At 47.5% G+C, this 15,036-nt stretch overlaps 1 protein-coding gene across 1 annotated transcript in view; it reads left to right on the forward strand.

Annotated features, from left to right (window-relative positions):
* LOC119445845 (transcription elongation factor SPT6-like) overlaps positions 1-15,036 on the forward strand; it is an 81,656-nt gene that overhangs the window by 28,655 nt on the left and 37,965 nt on the right. The window contains 4 exon segments of the mRNA XM_037710148.2: positions 5,063-5,139; positions 6,301-6,436; positions 10,131-10,268; positions 14,687-14,854. Coding sequence (XP_037566076.1) covers positions 5,063-5,139; positions 6,301-6,436; positions 10,131-10,268; positions 14,687-14,854 — 519 coding nt within the window.

The following is a 15,036-nucleotide window of genomic DNA, read 5'->3' on the forward strand; positions in this document are numbered from 1 at the left end:
TGCTCGCGCGCGGATGCTTGATGCCAGTGCGCCGCGCTTGCATTAGGTAGCTACAGCTCGAGTACGCTAGCTGAACACGGTACCTGTCGCTAAACGAGACGGCAGCTACAGTCGCCGACCGTTTATTCGGACGCTGAAAATTCGGACATGCTCGTTTATTCGGACACCTTCGCGGCACCGCCACTCGTCCCATTGAAGTAATGTATAACCACGACCGATAGTTCGGACGCTCTACAGCGCGCCGTTCGATTTTTCGCACTCCGGCGGCCTGGTCAGATGCGACGTCGAACGCCACGATACGGTCACGACAAGCTGGCCGCGATGTTTACATTTTGCTAGGTTGCCAGCACTGAAAGGGCGCGCTTGCTGTGGTTGGATTGCTGGTGTCTAAATCCACGCAGCACCTACAAGTGTCAGTTGCCGATCTCGAAGGCCATACTTTTGTTAGCTGCACCTATTGGTTGTCGTGTTTCGGATTTAGCCAGTCCAGTATCCATTGACTGCATACCGCGGCCAAACAGCAGGCCAGGCCAAGCCAAGCCAGTGTGCTTGGAAGTCGGTGCTCGGCCTTTGCGATGTCAGTTGTTACGTGACCTAGGCCTTGTCAACAGCTACCTTTCAAGTCTCGCTCTTTTGCTTAGTGCAGGGGTTCTCAGGTACGTTCATCCCAGGGAACCCTGCTAAGCTCCATAAAGTGCCAAGGAACCCCCCCCCCCCCCCCCCCCCCGAATTAACCGAATGTCGAATTATCGAGGGTATCAAGAAAACAAACAAATGCTTCACTACGTCAACACGATTTTATTTACTCAATGAATCTCAAATCTTGTTTCTATTTAGCACAAGACCCGTGCGGAAGCTGAAATTCTCTTCATCTCATGACTGATTAGCGCTAGCAGCGGCGAAGGCTTCGCGACATCCTTCGCGGCGCGCGTTTTCATCTGAGGCGCGCTTTGCAACAACGGGTGCACATCCCGATTATTTTTCGCCACTCAGCTGCTCGCCAACAAATTGTCCGTCCATCGCGATGTAGCCGGTGCTTTTTATCTTCGACAGCTTTGCACTGAGTCAAAGTGAAACTACTGCTTGCCGCAACCGCTGCGGACGAAACCCCGGCCGCTATCGACGCGATCATGGACGGCGACCTTGCGGTTCAGAAGGCAGACGGCTGACGCATGCACCAGTCAAAACGAAACTACCTTTCGCTGCAAGAAGTGCGGACGAAACTGCGGTCGCTATCGACGCTGCCATGGGAGGCGACTACGCAGTTGTGAAGGCACGCAGCCGATGCGCGCATCGAGCAAAAACGAAACTACTATTTGCCGCAACCGCTGCGGACGAAACAGCGGTGGTTATCGACGCGATCAGAGATAGCGACTACGCACTTACAGAGGCACGCGGCTAGCCGCCAACGCGGTGTTACTCGCGGCGATAAACGCAAGAATAAAGGCTTTAAAGGCACAATTAGGCACGAAGCGCTTCGGCGTTGCTGTCAGTCACGTGCCGCGCACGATTGCCGCTGAGGACCACGGCGATGCGGACTGCGCCACTTCGTTTCGGTTGGACGATACGCCGTTCTTGCTCTTCTGCGGCGCGCATTTGCGGTGCTCCGCGTTTTTTTTTTTTTTTTTTTCCTCCAACGAATAGGTCAGTGCGCACGCTATCGGCACCTACCCTATCTACAAATAGGAGAAAGGCGCATGGTGGTAAGCTACGGCCTCCGAGATTCAAGTGCGAAAGCTTAGGCGCGCTGCCCGTTCTGAGAGGTTGGGTGGCTACAAGCTGCGAAAATTCCTCAAGATTAGCCATAACACTCTCTCGGCGAAGCGACATGAGACTAAGCAAAAGCCGTTTACGCAGTCATTTGCTACGAACGAAGTGAATTCTACAAAAACAACGCCAAATTCAGTTCGAAGCGGGCGGCCGGGACCGCCGCCATGTTTTACGTACACTACGTAAACACGCTAATACGGTAACGTTAACTCTGACAAATAGCGTGCGCACGGTAAACGGTATGGGTCGGTTAGCGTTCTGCGCATGCGCACTTCGATCCCGCTATTCCGGTACGCCCGCTATTCCGGTACGCCCGCTATTCCGGTAACCACGCTAAACTAAAACTGTCTAATGACTTTTTCGGCTGGTCAGGGAAGACTGTGCCTCCAAGGTCAGCGTAGTATTTACGCCTGCTGAGCGTTCCGCTAGGGAAATCAGCAGACGTCGTTTCTCGTCAGTTCTCTATCGTCGCTTTCTATAGATATCGCCCATTCTTGCAGGCGTTCGTCATTTGGAGCTTTGAATGTTCGAGCGTTTTCCGCGCATTACTTATATCCGCTGTTACGGTTTGGGACGAAGCATCGGTGCCCCATTTTCGATAATCATGAAACGCGTACACAACGAACACTTACATCGTAGAGGAGCAATGGAGAAATTGCAGAACTTAGAAGGGATGATTCTGACTGCGCGAAGCGAGCGGCAGACTCTGCTCTACTCTGCTGTTCCGTCTGTCCACGTCTCCCCAAACTTGCCGCAGAAATATAATTAAATTTAGTTTCCTCGCATGGTAGCTATGTATCGCATACTCTGATCGGTACTTTTTATAGTGCATGATGAAACAAATTCTCGTTTTTTGTTACGCCGAAAAATTTGAAAAAGCACCAAGTGCAGTTTTCTATACGCGCATAGGTATGGTTGCAAATCGTCTGCTCTTTCCATACGCGCCTGGCTATGATCGCAGATCGTCTGGTCCTTCAAGTGCTCTAGTTTCTTGCTATTATTGCCGCATAAAAAGCATGTGATCCTAAATCTAAATCTTCAAAAAATATTTATACCATGACAGTCTACACTCTAAAAATAGTTGCACCCTTTGGGGCGTATTTTTGCCACAGAACAATAATCGTCATCTGACTTGCGTGGCTTTCCTTTCTTTAACGCTGTGCGCCCGGCACTTCTCGGTCACGAACGACAAGAGCGTTATCAGCGTGACACAGCGTTCTCGACAGGAAAGTAGCAAGTGCAGAGTTTTCAAGATAGAAGACGCAAGCAAGACAGATGACGATTATTGTTGTGTGGAAAAAATGCACCCCAAAGGGTGCAACTGTTTTTAGAGTGTACAGGTATTTTATTCCTTGAGTGCGAACCGCGCTGGCGAAAATCTTTTTGTGGCATCAGACAAGCAGCACAAGCGGCCAGTAACAGACGACGCCGGGTGCCGTCGGAGAGCAATTTTTTTTTTTTCTTCCGTGATGGCGGTCGCGCGCACCGCTTCAACCCCGACCGCGAGGGAAGTAGTTCCTTCCGTCGTCGCAAGGGGCGCTGCGCCCACGTTCACCACCAGCGCGTCTCCTCCTCTCCCTGCGTGACATTATCACGACCAGTGCTCGCGCTGGCGCCGGCCCGGAGTTTCGCCTCCTGTTATTCTTTCTCTGTGACTCAGGCACACGCACGTAAAGAGCATTTACAGTTTGGACCACTTATAACATAACCGTTTATAGTGCAGAACTGGCTACAACGCGGCCTTTTCCGACTCCCGTTTACCCTCCAATAGAACTCCACGTATACGTAACCGCTTCGAGTGCAGCCGCGTGAGACGAAATACCGGCTATAATCTGGCTTCTGCCGGAAAATCTCGCCGACAAGGTCGGTAGCGAGCACGCTTCTCAACGAGGTGCGCCCAACGATGGGAGAGGAGATCAACGAGGGCGATACGGAGACATGGAGCATGAGTCCAAGGGCGATAAAATCGTCGCCGCGCGCCGTATGTGCGAGTGAAAGCACGCGGGGGACGCGCGCCTTCACCGAGAGCGAATGCGACTTCCGTCGCGCGAAAGGCCGTCGGGGGTATGGGAGGGAAGGGGGGGCGACACTGTGCTGCGGCACTAAATGCGTATCTTGCACGGTGTAAGTGGTATCTTGCAACTGGGTGCAAGGGTAACTGGCGACACAATCTCCCACGTGAAAGGAGCAAAGCGGGAAGGCAGCGCGGGAGGGAGAGAGGGGGGGGGGGGGGCGGCTTCTAATCTGCCAACAAATGCGTTTTGTACTTTGCGCCTGTGCCGGCTGTCGGTGTTATCGTGCCGCACGAACCTTCGCTCGCTGCCGCGGCCGCACTTCCCCATGCCTGCGTGGGGAAAAGCACAACAAGAAAAGCAACAAAAGTGCCACCGCTTCAAACTCTTTGTGCCCACTCGCGAGCTCCGCGCTGTCCGGCGCCGCGTCCGCGCCTTCGTACCAAAAGAGAAAGGGAGAAAGCGCGCAACTGCGCACTGTTCTCTTTTGTGGCCGTCGGTGGGGCGCCGTTTATTCGTATCAACCGACACGGGTCGAAAATCGATTCGCAACAACCGTTCCCTAGCACATTGCAAAGTAATGGGGCTCGGCCCGGACCACAGAAAAATTCGCAGTAGCCGTGATCGTATCATCGAGATTCCACTGTATTGGTTTGATGCAAAACTGGAAAAAAAATTACTCCCACCTTTTTTAAGTTGTTGCTGTCAGTAGTGCATGTTACTGAGTGGCATTGGACAAATTGTTGTCTGTCTGCTCAAGGGCTGGAACAGCACAGCACACAGTATGAAGTTGTATGCCATGTTGCCTGTGATGGTCATGTGTTGCTATTTTATGGTACAGCATAGTCGTTGCATAGCATACCAAGTATTTTTTCCTGATGTGACAGTTTGCTATTGATTTAGTGCCTTCAATAAAATTACATTGCCACCTAGTTATTTGTGACTCTTTGTTGCTGTTTGGCTTTGAACACATACCCAAACTATACTTGAAATGATGGACATGCTGATCAGTTTTTGCTTCTGTGCCTTTGATAAAGTGAACATAAGCAAGCAAATGCCAGTTCACATCTGCTTCAGTATTATCAACATTGTGTGAAAAACAGTAAACACCATATGAGATTGTCATGACCCGAAGGGTCACAATTTCCGCAATCATCCTCCAGCACTAGATCCCTGTAACTGATGATTGGATTCTCAAATGCCTTCATGCATTGCATTTCACTATGTAAGCATTCCTAGGTCGAAGGTGTTCTCATTTTGCTCATCTACCGTGTTTCCAGGAACTTGATCTAAAGGTCCTCAGGAAGTTCATTCGCAACAAGAAACCTCATGTAATCTGCGTTGGAGCACAATCCAGGTATGGATATTCTTTGCATTTTTTTTTATTGGGTATGAAAGATATTTGCAAAGTTCTTTAGTAGCATGCTTTTAAGGGTGCTTCAGCATGACTTAGTTACTCCCGTCTTTTTGTTTTAACATAGTTGTGATTAAAGTGAATGTCTGATTTTACCATGGTGGCCCTAGGGGGGGAGGAGCATTGTCAGTCAAATGCTAATAAGTGCGGCTGTTTTTGGATGACCGTGCATTCTCCTCGTGATGGTGTTGCTGTTCCCATGTGGAGTCACATCTCCTTGTCAGAGAAATGCTCAACATCTTGGATGCCATCAAGGGGCTTTTTGAGTTAAGAATAAAAAGAGTTGTTGCTTTACCATATGTGGTGTGGTGTTGCTCTGATGTCACAAACTGCACACAGTATGTTGCATAAATCAGGAATTATCGTAACCTGCCCTCGCGTTAGACCCACACCCCCTACATTTGAGGTCAAGAATTGAAGAGAATAAAGTTTCACCAAAGTTACTAGTCCACATTGCATGCATTGGCACAATAACCGTGTTTGGGAATGTGACATTGGGTGGGAGTAAAGGACATTGGAAGTGAAGGACAGCAAGAGTGTTGAAGAATGAAACAGAACTATCAGTTGTTCGGAACCTTGAATAAATGTGCGTGTAGTGTGTACCCAATGTTTGAATTATTCTGTACACATTTTGCGACATTGTCCACTTTCTTGCCTGACTTGTGTAAGAGCTGCACCCTGTTAAGTTTCTGAAAAAAGTGCATGTCTTGAGTAAATGCAGTCATCAGTTAGGATTAAAGAGAGTAGCTGCCTTTAAAGTGTTAATTTTCATGTGCCACCTGCTGTGATGGCAGTGGGGCTTAGATGTCTTTCTGGTGAGCATCAGGATGAAATTGCAGGTTAGATTCCTGTCTCTAAAGGCTTTGCTCCAATGGGGGTGGAACTCGAGGATGTTCATGTGCTTTGAAAGTTAATATGCAACCCAAAGTTAATATGGAATATGTCTTGGAGATCGAGGATTGCTTTGCGGCATTGAATGCTGTCAATCAAGCAGTTTTCACGCGCCATCATTTGAGTGTCATTTGACGCGACTTCTTGCACAGTGCTATTTGGTGGAGGATGCAGTTCTTTGGTCCTCAGGTCTGATTCTTCTCTGTGTTACAGAGAGGCAGTCATGGTTGTAGAGGACATCAAAGGCGTGGTATCTGAACTAGCAGAGAATGAACAGATGCCCCTGATCAATGTGGAGCTGCAAGACAATGACCTGGCAATGGTCTACATGAACTCCAAGAAGGCCGAGGTCTATAGCTATTTTTGTTTCTCTCACATTTTGGTCTGCCTGCCTGCTTTTAAAAGTATAGTTTGGGGATACATTTGGATGTGGGAGGTCCCTCTGACGACAGAGGGGAGACTAATGATGCACGTTGACTTGATAATTCTTCGAGGTTGGTTCATTATTTTTTTTCCCCATGTAGTGGAGGATATACTGTCTGGTCCGACCATTTTGAGCCAATTACAGGCTTTGCTTGGAGAGGTGATGACTTGGGATAATATAACTTGCATATACGAAGTGTTTCAGTGAGACTTGGGGTTATTAATTGTGGCATAGCAGAGTTTAGGATGCTATTTGGCATCGGTTAATTCGTCACAGTTGATGATGGTATCTGTGTGGTAATCACTAATGGATGGAACAGTAAACTGCAGATACACTGATTAAAGCCAGTACACAATTTTCAAGAAATCTTGTGCTTTTGAATTATTTTCAAAAAATACATGCAAAAAATAAATGCCGTTAAGGAAAAATGTCGTGGAACAGCAGTGCATTGACAACATAATTTATTTAAGTGCTAGCCAGATGATTTCTCACAAATGGGTATGCTTTGCATCCTGGCTGGCCTTGTCTTCAATTTCACTATTACGTCTCCTCAAGTAGCTAATTAACCCTTTGAGGGTCGAATTTTTTTGCCAAATGCAACCCCCCAGGGTTGATTTTTTTTCATTGCTGATTTAAATTCTTCGAAAGAACCTATTTCGCAACGAAATGGTAATTTTTTTAGGGTGACCGTAAAGAAATGAAAAAATAATTTGTGTTGTAAAATACACAATGTTTCTTCATGAATAAGAAAGTGCACTGAAAAATAGATGTGTACACGTCTGGAAACCGAAACAAGTGAGAAGCCTTTGTCTTATTGCCAAAAAGGTGCGATAGAGCTTTCGTGGTCTCAAAAAAAAAAAAAAAGGAAACATTGGCAGCATTGTTTGTGTATATATGTGCCTGCCCGGGAACAGGTGTACAGTAGCCGATCGATTTTCCGGACTTCGCGGGACTGAAAAATAGTCTGAAAAATCGGAACAGTCCGAAAAACTCACGCACCCCCCCCCCCCCCTCCCCCTCCAAGAAAAAAACATTATGAGGCTTAGAGCGGCTTAAGAAAAACGGCGCAGTTTCTCCCAAAAGGCGGAGCATCGATTGCGATAGAAAATTAATAAGACAGCTATACGAAGTAAGGATGTTAGTTTTATCGGCCGTATAAAGTTGTAAATATGCGCTTACTAACTAAATAAGCACGGTGTCACGCGAGCACAGGTTACATGAACACATCTCACTCGATGACCGCGGAAACTCGTTAAAACGCTCGAGTGAGAAAGCGCGCCAGCAGCAGCGGGCAAATTGATCTTCGCGCTGTCTATTCTCTCGCTTTAACGGGAACGTCGAAAAACGAAAAAAGAAAAAAAAAACAGTGCATACGAAGCTATTAGCACTTGGCGCACACCCTTTGTACCCATCGCTTTGAAGATGAGTCCCCCATGGGCGCACACTTCGGCCACATAGCAGATCGCTTTCAAGATACGGTGCCTGTGTGGCAGCTCCGTCAGCAGTAGCCGCAAGAGCTGAACGTATCCCCCCCCCCCCCCGTCACCGTCGCCTTCTCCCTTCCTGTGCATTAAGTGGTTTGTTTGAAAGGGAAAGGTTGGCGCTATCTTCTGCAGCCCTTGAGGGAGCACGGCTCAGCGCCAATCCCCTGTGCACCGAAAGCGAACGAAGTCCGTGTGCTTCCAGACGCCTTCCTCTCTCCCGTGTGCATTGCCGGCTCACCATCGCAAGCTTTCACCCGCACACAGCGTACGGCGCAACCGAAACTTAAAAAAAAAAGAAAAAACAAAGACAAGCTCTATGGGAACCCTAACGGTACATATATGAAGTACGGAATATCCAACAAGTCCGAATTTTTTTAGTCCGAAAAATTCGTCGGCTACTGTAATCACGCCGCTGTGAGCGATAAACGATCGAGTAACAAGCCGTCACCCTTTGAGAGAATTGAAACCAGATAGCCATCAGCTTAGCGCGTGCAACACGCGGGAGCCGCTGCAGTGCGCGCCCGGATGCGCGAGCGATAGCCGACGCGCTGTTGCCGTAAAAAAAAATTTTTTTTAAATAGAAAAATACACGGAGAGGCATTGGCGCAAGTAAAATATTCCACGTGTTCCCGTCGGGTGGCAGCACATGCCAAGCGAAAGAAATGATCGAAATAGGCGCGCACTTGCCGCCGCTGCACGTGCCCGGATGCGCAAGCAATAGCCAACACGTCGTTGCCATTAAAAAAAGAAAAAAAAATTGAAATGGAGAGGCATTCGCCCAAGTAAAAAATTCCATGTATTTCCGTCGAGTGGCAGCACATGTCAAGCGAAAGAAATGATCGAAAGAGGCACGGTTTTTAAATGTACAAGCGATGATGTACATATACGTTATTGACCATTTTGAAGGTGTTCACAGAGGACATACATGTACGTCATTGACCCTGAAAGGGTTAAGAATGTAATAGAGTACAGTCACTGACCGATAATTTGAATTCGATGGGGACTGCAAGAAAGTCAGAATAATCGTGAATCCAAAATGCCGGATTTGCTTGGAAAAAAGTTACTTTATCCACAAGCGGCAAAAAAAGGTGTGCTGTATTCTCGATCGCCACCCTCAGTTTATACCTTCAATTTTGAGTGGCTAGGCAAGTTGCATCAGTGTTACGATGGCATTTTTGGCACTTGCCAAGCACACTATTTTTCGCATGACCAGCTCAAGATGCAAGGCATCGGTGTCTACTAGTGACCACATAATTTGCCCAGTGCCAAGCAAGCTATCTTATCACAGTGAAGAAGCGCTACCCCCCGCGACGCATCCAGTGCTAGTCACTGGAAATATTGCGAAAACGAATATATCTTTGAAACTGATTGTCCAAGAATACGGCCCCAGTTTGTCAACGTGTTGCTGTCAATGCTGTTGCTGTCAATGTGTCCATTGTCATGCTGTCACTACAGATAGACGAAAGTACAGTGATCGCATGCACCGGATTCTCATCGGCGACTACAAGATTGACAAGGCTTAGCTAGGTTCTGTTTCAGGGAGGTGCTGGCGACATGGCTGACGATGATGCCAGTCATATACCAAAATGAAGATATTGAAATTTCTGCTGGACTCGGTGGCCAAATTAGCATACGGTCATAAAGTCGGGAGTCTGAATTATCGAATGGCTCACTGCAAGGTGTCGGAAATTTCGGTTGTCCTTGTAACATTTTGTCTACAGGGCTAGTGGCGACGTCGCGGGGCTGTATGAATAATCAAGCATGTCTGGATTGTCGGTGAGCAGTTGTAATTTGTAACACTGTCAGAACAAAACACAGTGGGTGCATACCCAACACCACAGGACAGGCTGAGGATTGGCACCACACGTCGCATTGCCTGACAAGAGGTGACTGGCAGGTGAGACGTGATGTTCATGGCAATGTAGCGGTCTTCGAATTCATGGAAGACTCTAGCGGTCTCTTCAATTCTTGGGCACAGGGTCACCCAAAGTAAATTAGCTGTTACGGGCATTTGTTTCAACGTCTTTGGGTAGCGTACCTGTTAAATTGGCGAATTTATCTGAACTTCGACGTGCAGATGAAAGTGGTGATCCCATGTATAGCAGCCAACTGAGCAACACGTGTGTGCTTTGCAGAACGACTTCCGGGACTACCCGCTGCTGCTGCGGCAAGCCATCTCATTGGCCAGGCGGATGCAGGATCCCTTGGTTGAGTTCTCGCAACTCTGCACTCCAGATGAGGAAATTTTTTGCCTCAAGTATCACCCTCTACAGGTGAGTAGGAAGCGTGGTCGTTGTATTCCGTTGCATGACCGTGGAAACTCGGGAAGTATTTAAAGTCAAAGTCCAATATTTCGAACTCTCAAGGGACCACGAAAACGCCCGAGAAATCGGGCAGTGTGAAAAAAATGAATGCATGCAGAAAACACCATTTTATAGGTGTTTCTCTGATGGAGAGGGTCAAGGGCGGAGTATCAGACTTGCGCAACTCTGCCAATGCATCTTTGAGGTGACTCTGAAAAGAGCCTTTTATAAAAATTTTAAAAAATTAAGAAAATCCGACAGTGGGTGTCGTCAATGTCGCCGGCGCTATCTTAGCTGCATCAACGCTGCCTGTTACTGCCTTAGCGGTGGAAAAAAATGTTCGATGCTCTTTTGCACGATGTTCCGCTTGCATGCGATGATGCTTGCTTCAATTTCAGCAGGGTCATATTATCACTGCACACTGAGGCAAGCATCAACTCTGAGCTCGTCGGCTGTGCAGGCGCTGTCTCTTCATTCTTAGTGTCGGAGTCATCGGTTGGCAACTTGCAGGTTGACACGCCATTACAGTACCAGTAGCGCAGACGAGATCCAAACTGGAGTGCCCAGACGAGACGTTGGCGTGTTTGGTGGTGGGCGCCGAAGAATATTTTCGCTGCTGTTGTATATGCAGTAAAATCTTGCGGAGACACGGAGTGCGCGTTGCTTGCAGTAACGAAAGCAGTTCGCCATTGCCGTGTTGACTCAACAAGATCCTCGCCGTATCTGTGCACGCGGTCACGAGTGGAGCGGGTACAAATACTCCACGGGAAACTCGCTTGTACGGTACAGCAAGCGACCCCGGCACTGACGGTGTGAGCTTTGTAGGCGACGCAATGCACAAAACTAGGCAAGGGTTCGGTTCCATGCGGCAACAGGCACCGCGGTAATGAAACGGTGCCGATTTTCGCTGTACACCGCCGAAACGCGAAAAAGATTGTCAAACAGTCGCTGCATGTTCAAACATGCTGCATGTTGGCAATAAGCCTTCGTCTTATTGCCAACAAGGTGCAATAGAGCTGTTGTGGTCTTCAAAAAAAAGGAAACGCAAAAATGGCAGCATTGTTTGTGTGTACAGTATATATATATATATATATATGCGCGCCTGCCCAGGAACAGGTGTAATCGCGCCGCTGTGAGCGATAAACGATCGAGTAATGAGCGGTCACCCTTTGAGAGATTTGAAACCAGATAGCCATCAGTTTAGCGCGTGCTACAAGCAGGAGCCGCCGCAGGAGAAAACCAAAACTTGCTGCCGCCGCGCATGCACCCGCATGCCAAACGAAAGAAATGATCGAAAGAGGCATGCTTTTTAAATGTACAAGCAATGACGCACATGTACGTCATTGACCATATTGAAGGTGTTCGCGAAGGACTTATATGCAAGTCATTAGCCCTGAAAGGGTTAATTAAGCATGCAGTTCATTGTTCATGTGAATTGTATCAGGTCTCAGGCCTCTCAAGTAAGACTTATTAATGCGCCGTAAGAATTATTTGGTGTTCTTTTTCTTGTTTTCTCTATTTCACAAGAATAAATTTCAGTGATGACTTTCTTTGTATGTCTTGCAAATGTTTTAGTGGCACGCTACTGTTCCACTGGTGAGTCACATTAGTTGCACATTGAGTGCTTTTGCAATGACTGAAAGAATACTAACTCTTTTGTATGTAGTTTAATGATCATTTCTCTGCCAGTCCAAGCACTACGAAAAACTAGCCGCACATTCATTGCTTGGTTCTTTTGATCTGTGCAACACCAAGATAACCACTAGATCGGCATGTATTGAGTAAAAATATCAAGTTGATAATGATAATGATAATTTATTTGCTTTACATATGTAGAGCTTTGCTATACAGTGCATGTGACACACATAATGTTTTTATGTGTTTGTTTCACTGTTTTACGCCTCTGTTGCTGACCATACATTCTTATTAGAGAGTTTTAGATTAGGGGGCGCCAACGCTTGCGTCCCCCTAATCTAAAACTCTCTATTATACAGTTGAACCCACTTGTAGCAAGTGCCTAGAAAAACCCATTGTTATAACCGATAATTGTTACAACTGGGCTGCATGAAAAAGCAGAGGGGACAAGCATGCAAACATTTTAATTAGAGAAGTACAGTCGAACCCACTTAAAGCATTACTGGCTTTAATAATACTCAGATGTAACAATGAGCAGCTGCTGCACTGTGAACTTTAGTGTGTGTTCTATGGTAAAATAAACCACTTACTACGATGTATGTTCCCATGCTGTATTACTGGCCATAACAATTAAATCTAGCTACTGGGTGTCTTGGGGTAATTGGACATTCCAGGGAGAGGCTTTTGTCCTTCAGTGGATATAAAAATATGCTGGTGATGATGACGACTTGGTGTCTGCCCCGAAAAGAAAAGGAATGCGAAATCCAGGAGAAAAAAAAGTTACAGTGACGTTTCATTTTGTGAACGCGGGTGACGCTCAAGTGTATGGGTGCTATAGCGCACACAAAGCTATGGGCCCTCGGTGGTCCGCATTGCAGATCGCTTTCCAGATAGGGCTCGTGTGGCTGGGCGGCCGCCCCGGTGGAAAACGACACACTTTGTCCCCGCTTTCCTGCCTTGCACACGCGTGCGAGATTGAGCTGCCATTGTCTCCTCACCATCGCATGCTTTCACTCGCACATACAGCATACGGTGGCGGGGAAGATGTTATCACGAGATGAACCCGGTACGTCTTTTTTGCGCACAGCACCTGTAGCAACTGCCAGAGGAGGTCAACACACCAAGGCTGCGCCTACCCTCCTTCTCCGCGATGCTTCGCCACTTTTCTCCTTCCCTGCTTTGTTCAGTGCCACCTAGACTTTCCTCAAGGTGGCGTTGCTTTGCCGCGCGCTCATCGTCCTACTTTGTACTTTTCCTTGCGCGCAATTTTCTTCCCCACCTTCAGGCACATTCTTCCTCTGGCGCTCGCTACCTTTGCGGCTTCACACTACCTATCGCCAACGCTTGCACATAAAAAAAGTGAGCCGTTTTGCCCCACTGGCCTTTTGCTCCCCCGTACCGTATGCCTTTGTCACCCCTCTCTTCTCTCTCCCACCCCTCCCACGTCAGTGAGAGAGAGGTAGGGAGAGAGATGTGCGAGGCCGGCGATGGGATGCGATGCGACGAAGGCGTGCTGTGGGCCATGGGGGCATGCGGCACAAAGGCGAGTGGGGTGAAACGGCTCACATTTTAAAATGTATTTTTTGAGGCAATACGACAAAGGCGTGCCATGCGAGGTGCACAACCACAAAGGGGTCTTTCAAAGCAGCTCACCTTTTAATTTTTGAAGCAATGTGACAAAGGCTTGCCATGTGGGCTGCGTGGTACGAAGGCGGGTGTTGTGAAGCAGCTTGCATTTATTTTTTTATGCAATAGCGCCACACCAGCCCGCCAGGTGTTGCGTGAGGGGAGAGGGCATTGCTGCTACGCTATATCGCTCTCGCTCTCGGAAGCCTGTGTTATCTGTGCATTCCTTGTCCACGCAAGCTCTCTCCTGGGTTTTATCTGTGCCACGGTAAGGTCAAACCAAAACGTGTCAAGCGTCTCAATGCGGTCGCTTACCGGCAAGAAGTTCGTAACTCGGAAGGAGTTCGTAACTCGGAAGGACCGCTCAGTGGCGTTCAATTGGACAATAATGCTTTCGCATTCACAACTCATAAGAAGCGCCTAGATGTCATCGGACTTTTTTTTAAAGGACCTTGCAGTCTCTTTCTTTTGATGCACACACCCAGGAGGCAGATTTATTTCTTATAACCGAAAGAGGGGCATGGGAGCATTGTCATAAGCGGTATTTTACCATAGAAGACATATAAACGTTGACAGTGCATCAGCTGCTTGGTGTTATATCCGATTTATTATTAAAACGGTATCGTTATAATTGGGTTTGACTGTATACAGGGTCCTGACGAGTTGTCCCTTCTACGGTAAATGCTTTCTTCTTCTTTCTGGGGTTCTGCGTGTGAAAACCAGTTCTGTTTATGAGGCATGCCTAGTGGAGGGCTCCGGATTAATTGTTACCACCTGTGGTTTTTTAAGGTCCACTACAATGTAAGCACACAGGCGTTTTTGCATTTCGCCTCCATCGAAATGCGGGATAGGTAAATGCTTTGGATGGTCCTTATGTCATGCGTTTTGTAACAAAAGAGTACTAATAACACAAGTTAATCTGAACTTGTGTCAATCCGGACAGTAAGGAGCAAGTCACCTTGCACATTTACAGCTTGAAATTAAAAGCAAGTTCACTTCAGGGTGGGGTATATTGTCGATTTGCCCATTTCACAAAGCCTTTGGTTGCTTTTCAACCAAATATTGGTGACATTAGGAAGCTTTTGACTGTGTTGTGTTGAACATTGTTTGATCATCTGTGGCTGCAGGACTTGGTACCAAGGGACGATCTCACCAATGCACTGAACCTGGAGTTCGTCAACCGGACTAATGAAGTTGGTGTGGACATCAACTTGGCGATCTCTCACATACACACGTCCTTCCTGGTGCAGTTCGTGTGTGGCCTCGGACCTCGCAAAGGTGCCTCACTGCTTAAGGTCAGTGGAAAGGCTTGAATATCCCTAGATAAATGTTACGCACCTGATGCCACTGTTCGACACTCTGTTACAAGCTTTAGCCTTTGAGGGAAACATCTTACATAAAAGCTCGATGTTCTATCGTTATCTTTCACTGCTTTATTGCAAATTTACTGTAGCCTTACTGGTCTTTTTGTCAGCTG

This window comes from Dermacentor silvarum, chromosome 3 (genome assembly GCF_013339745.2).
Source record: "Dermacentor silvarum isolate Dsil-2018 chromosome 3, BIME_Dsil_1.4, whole genome shotgun sequence".
Taxonomy (NCBI): Eukaryota; Metazoa; Arthropoda; class Arachnida; order Ixodida; family Ixodidae; genus Dermacentor; species Dermacentor silvarum.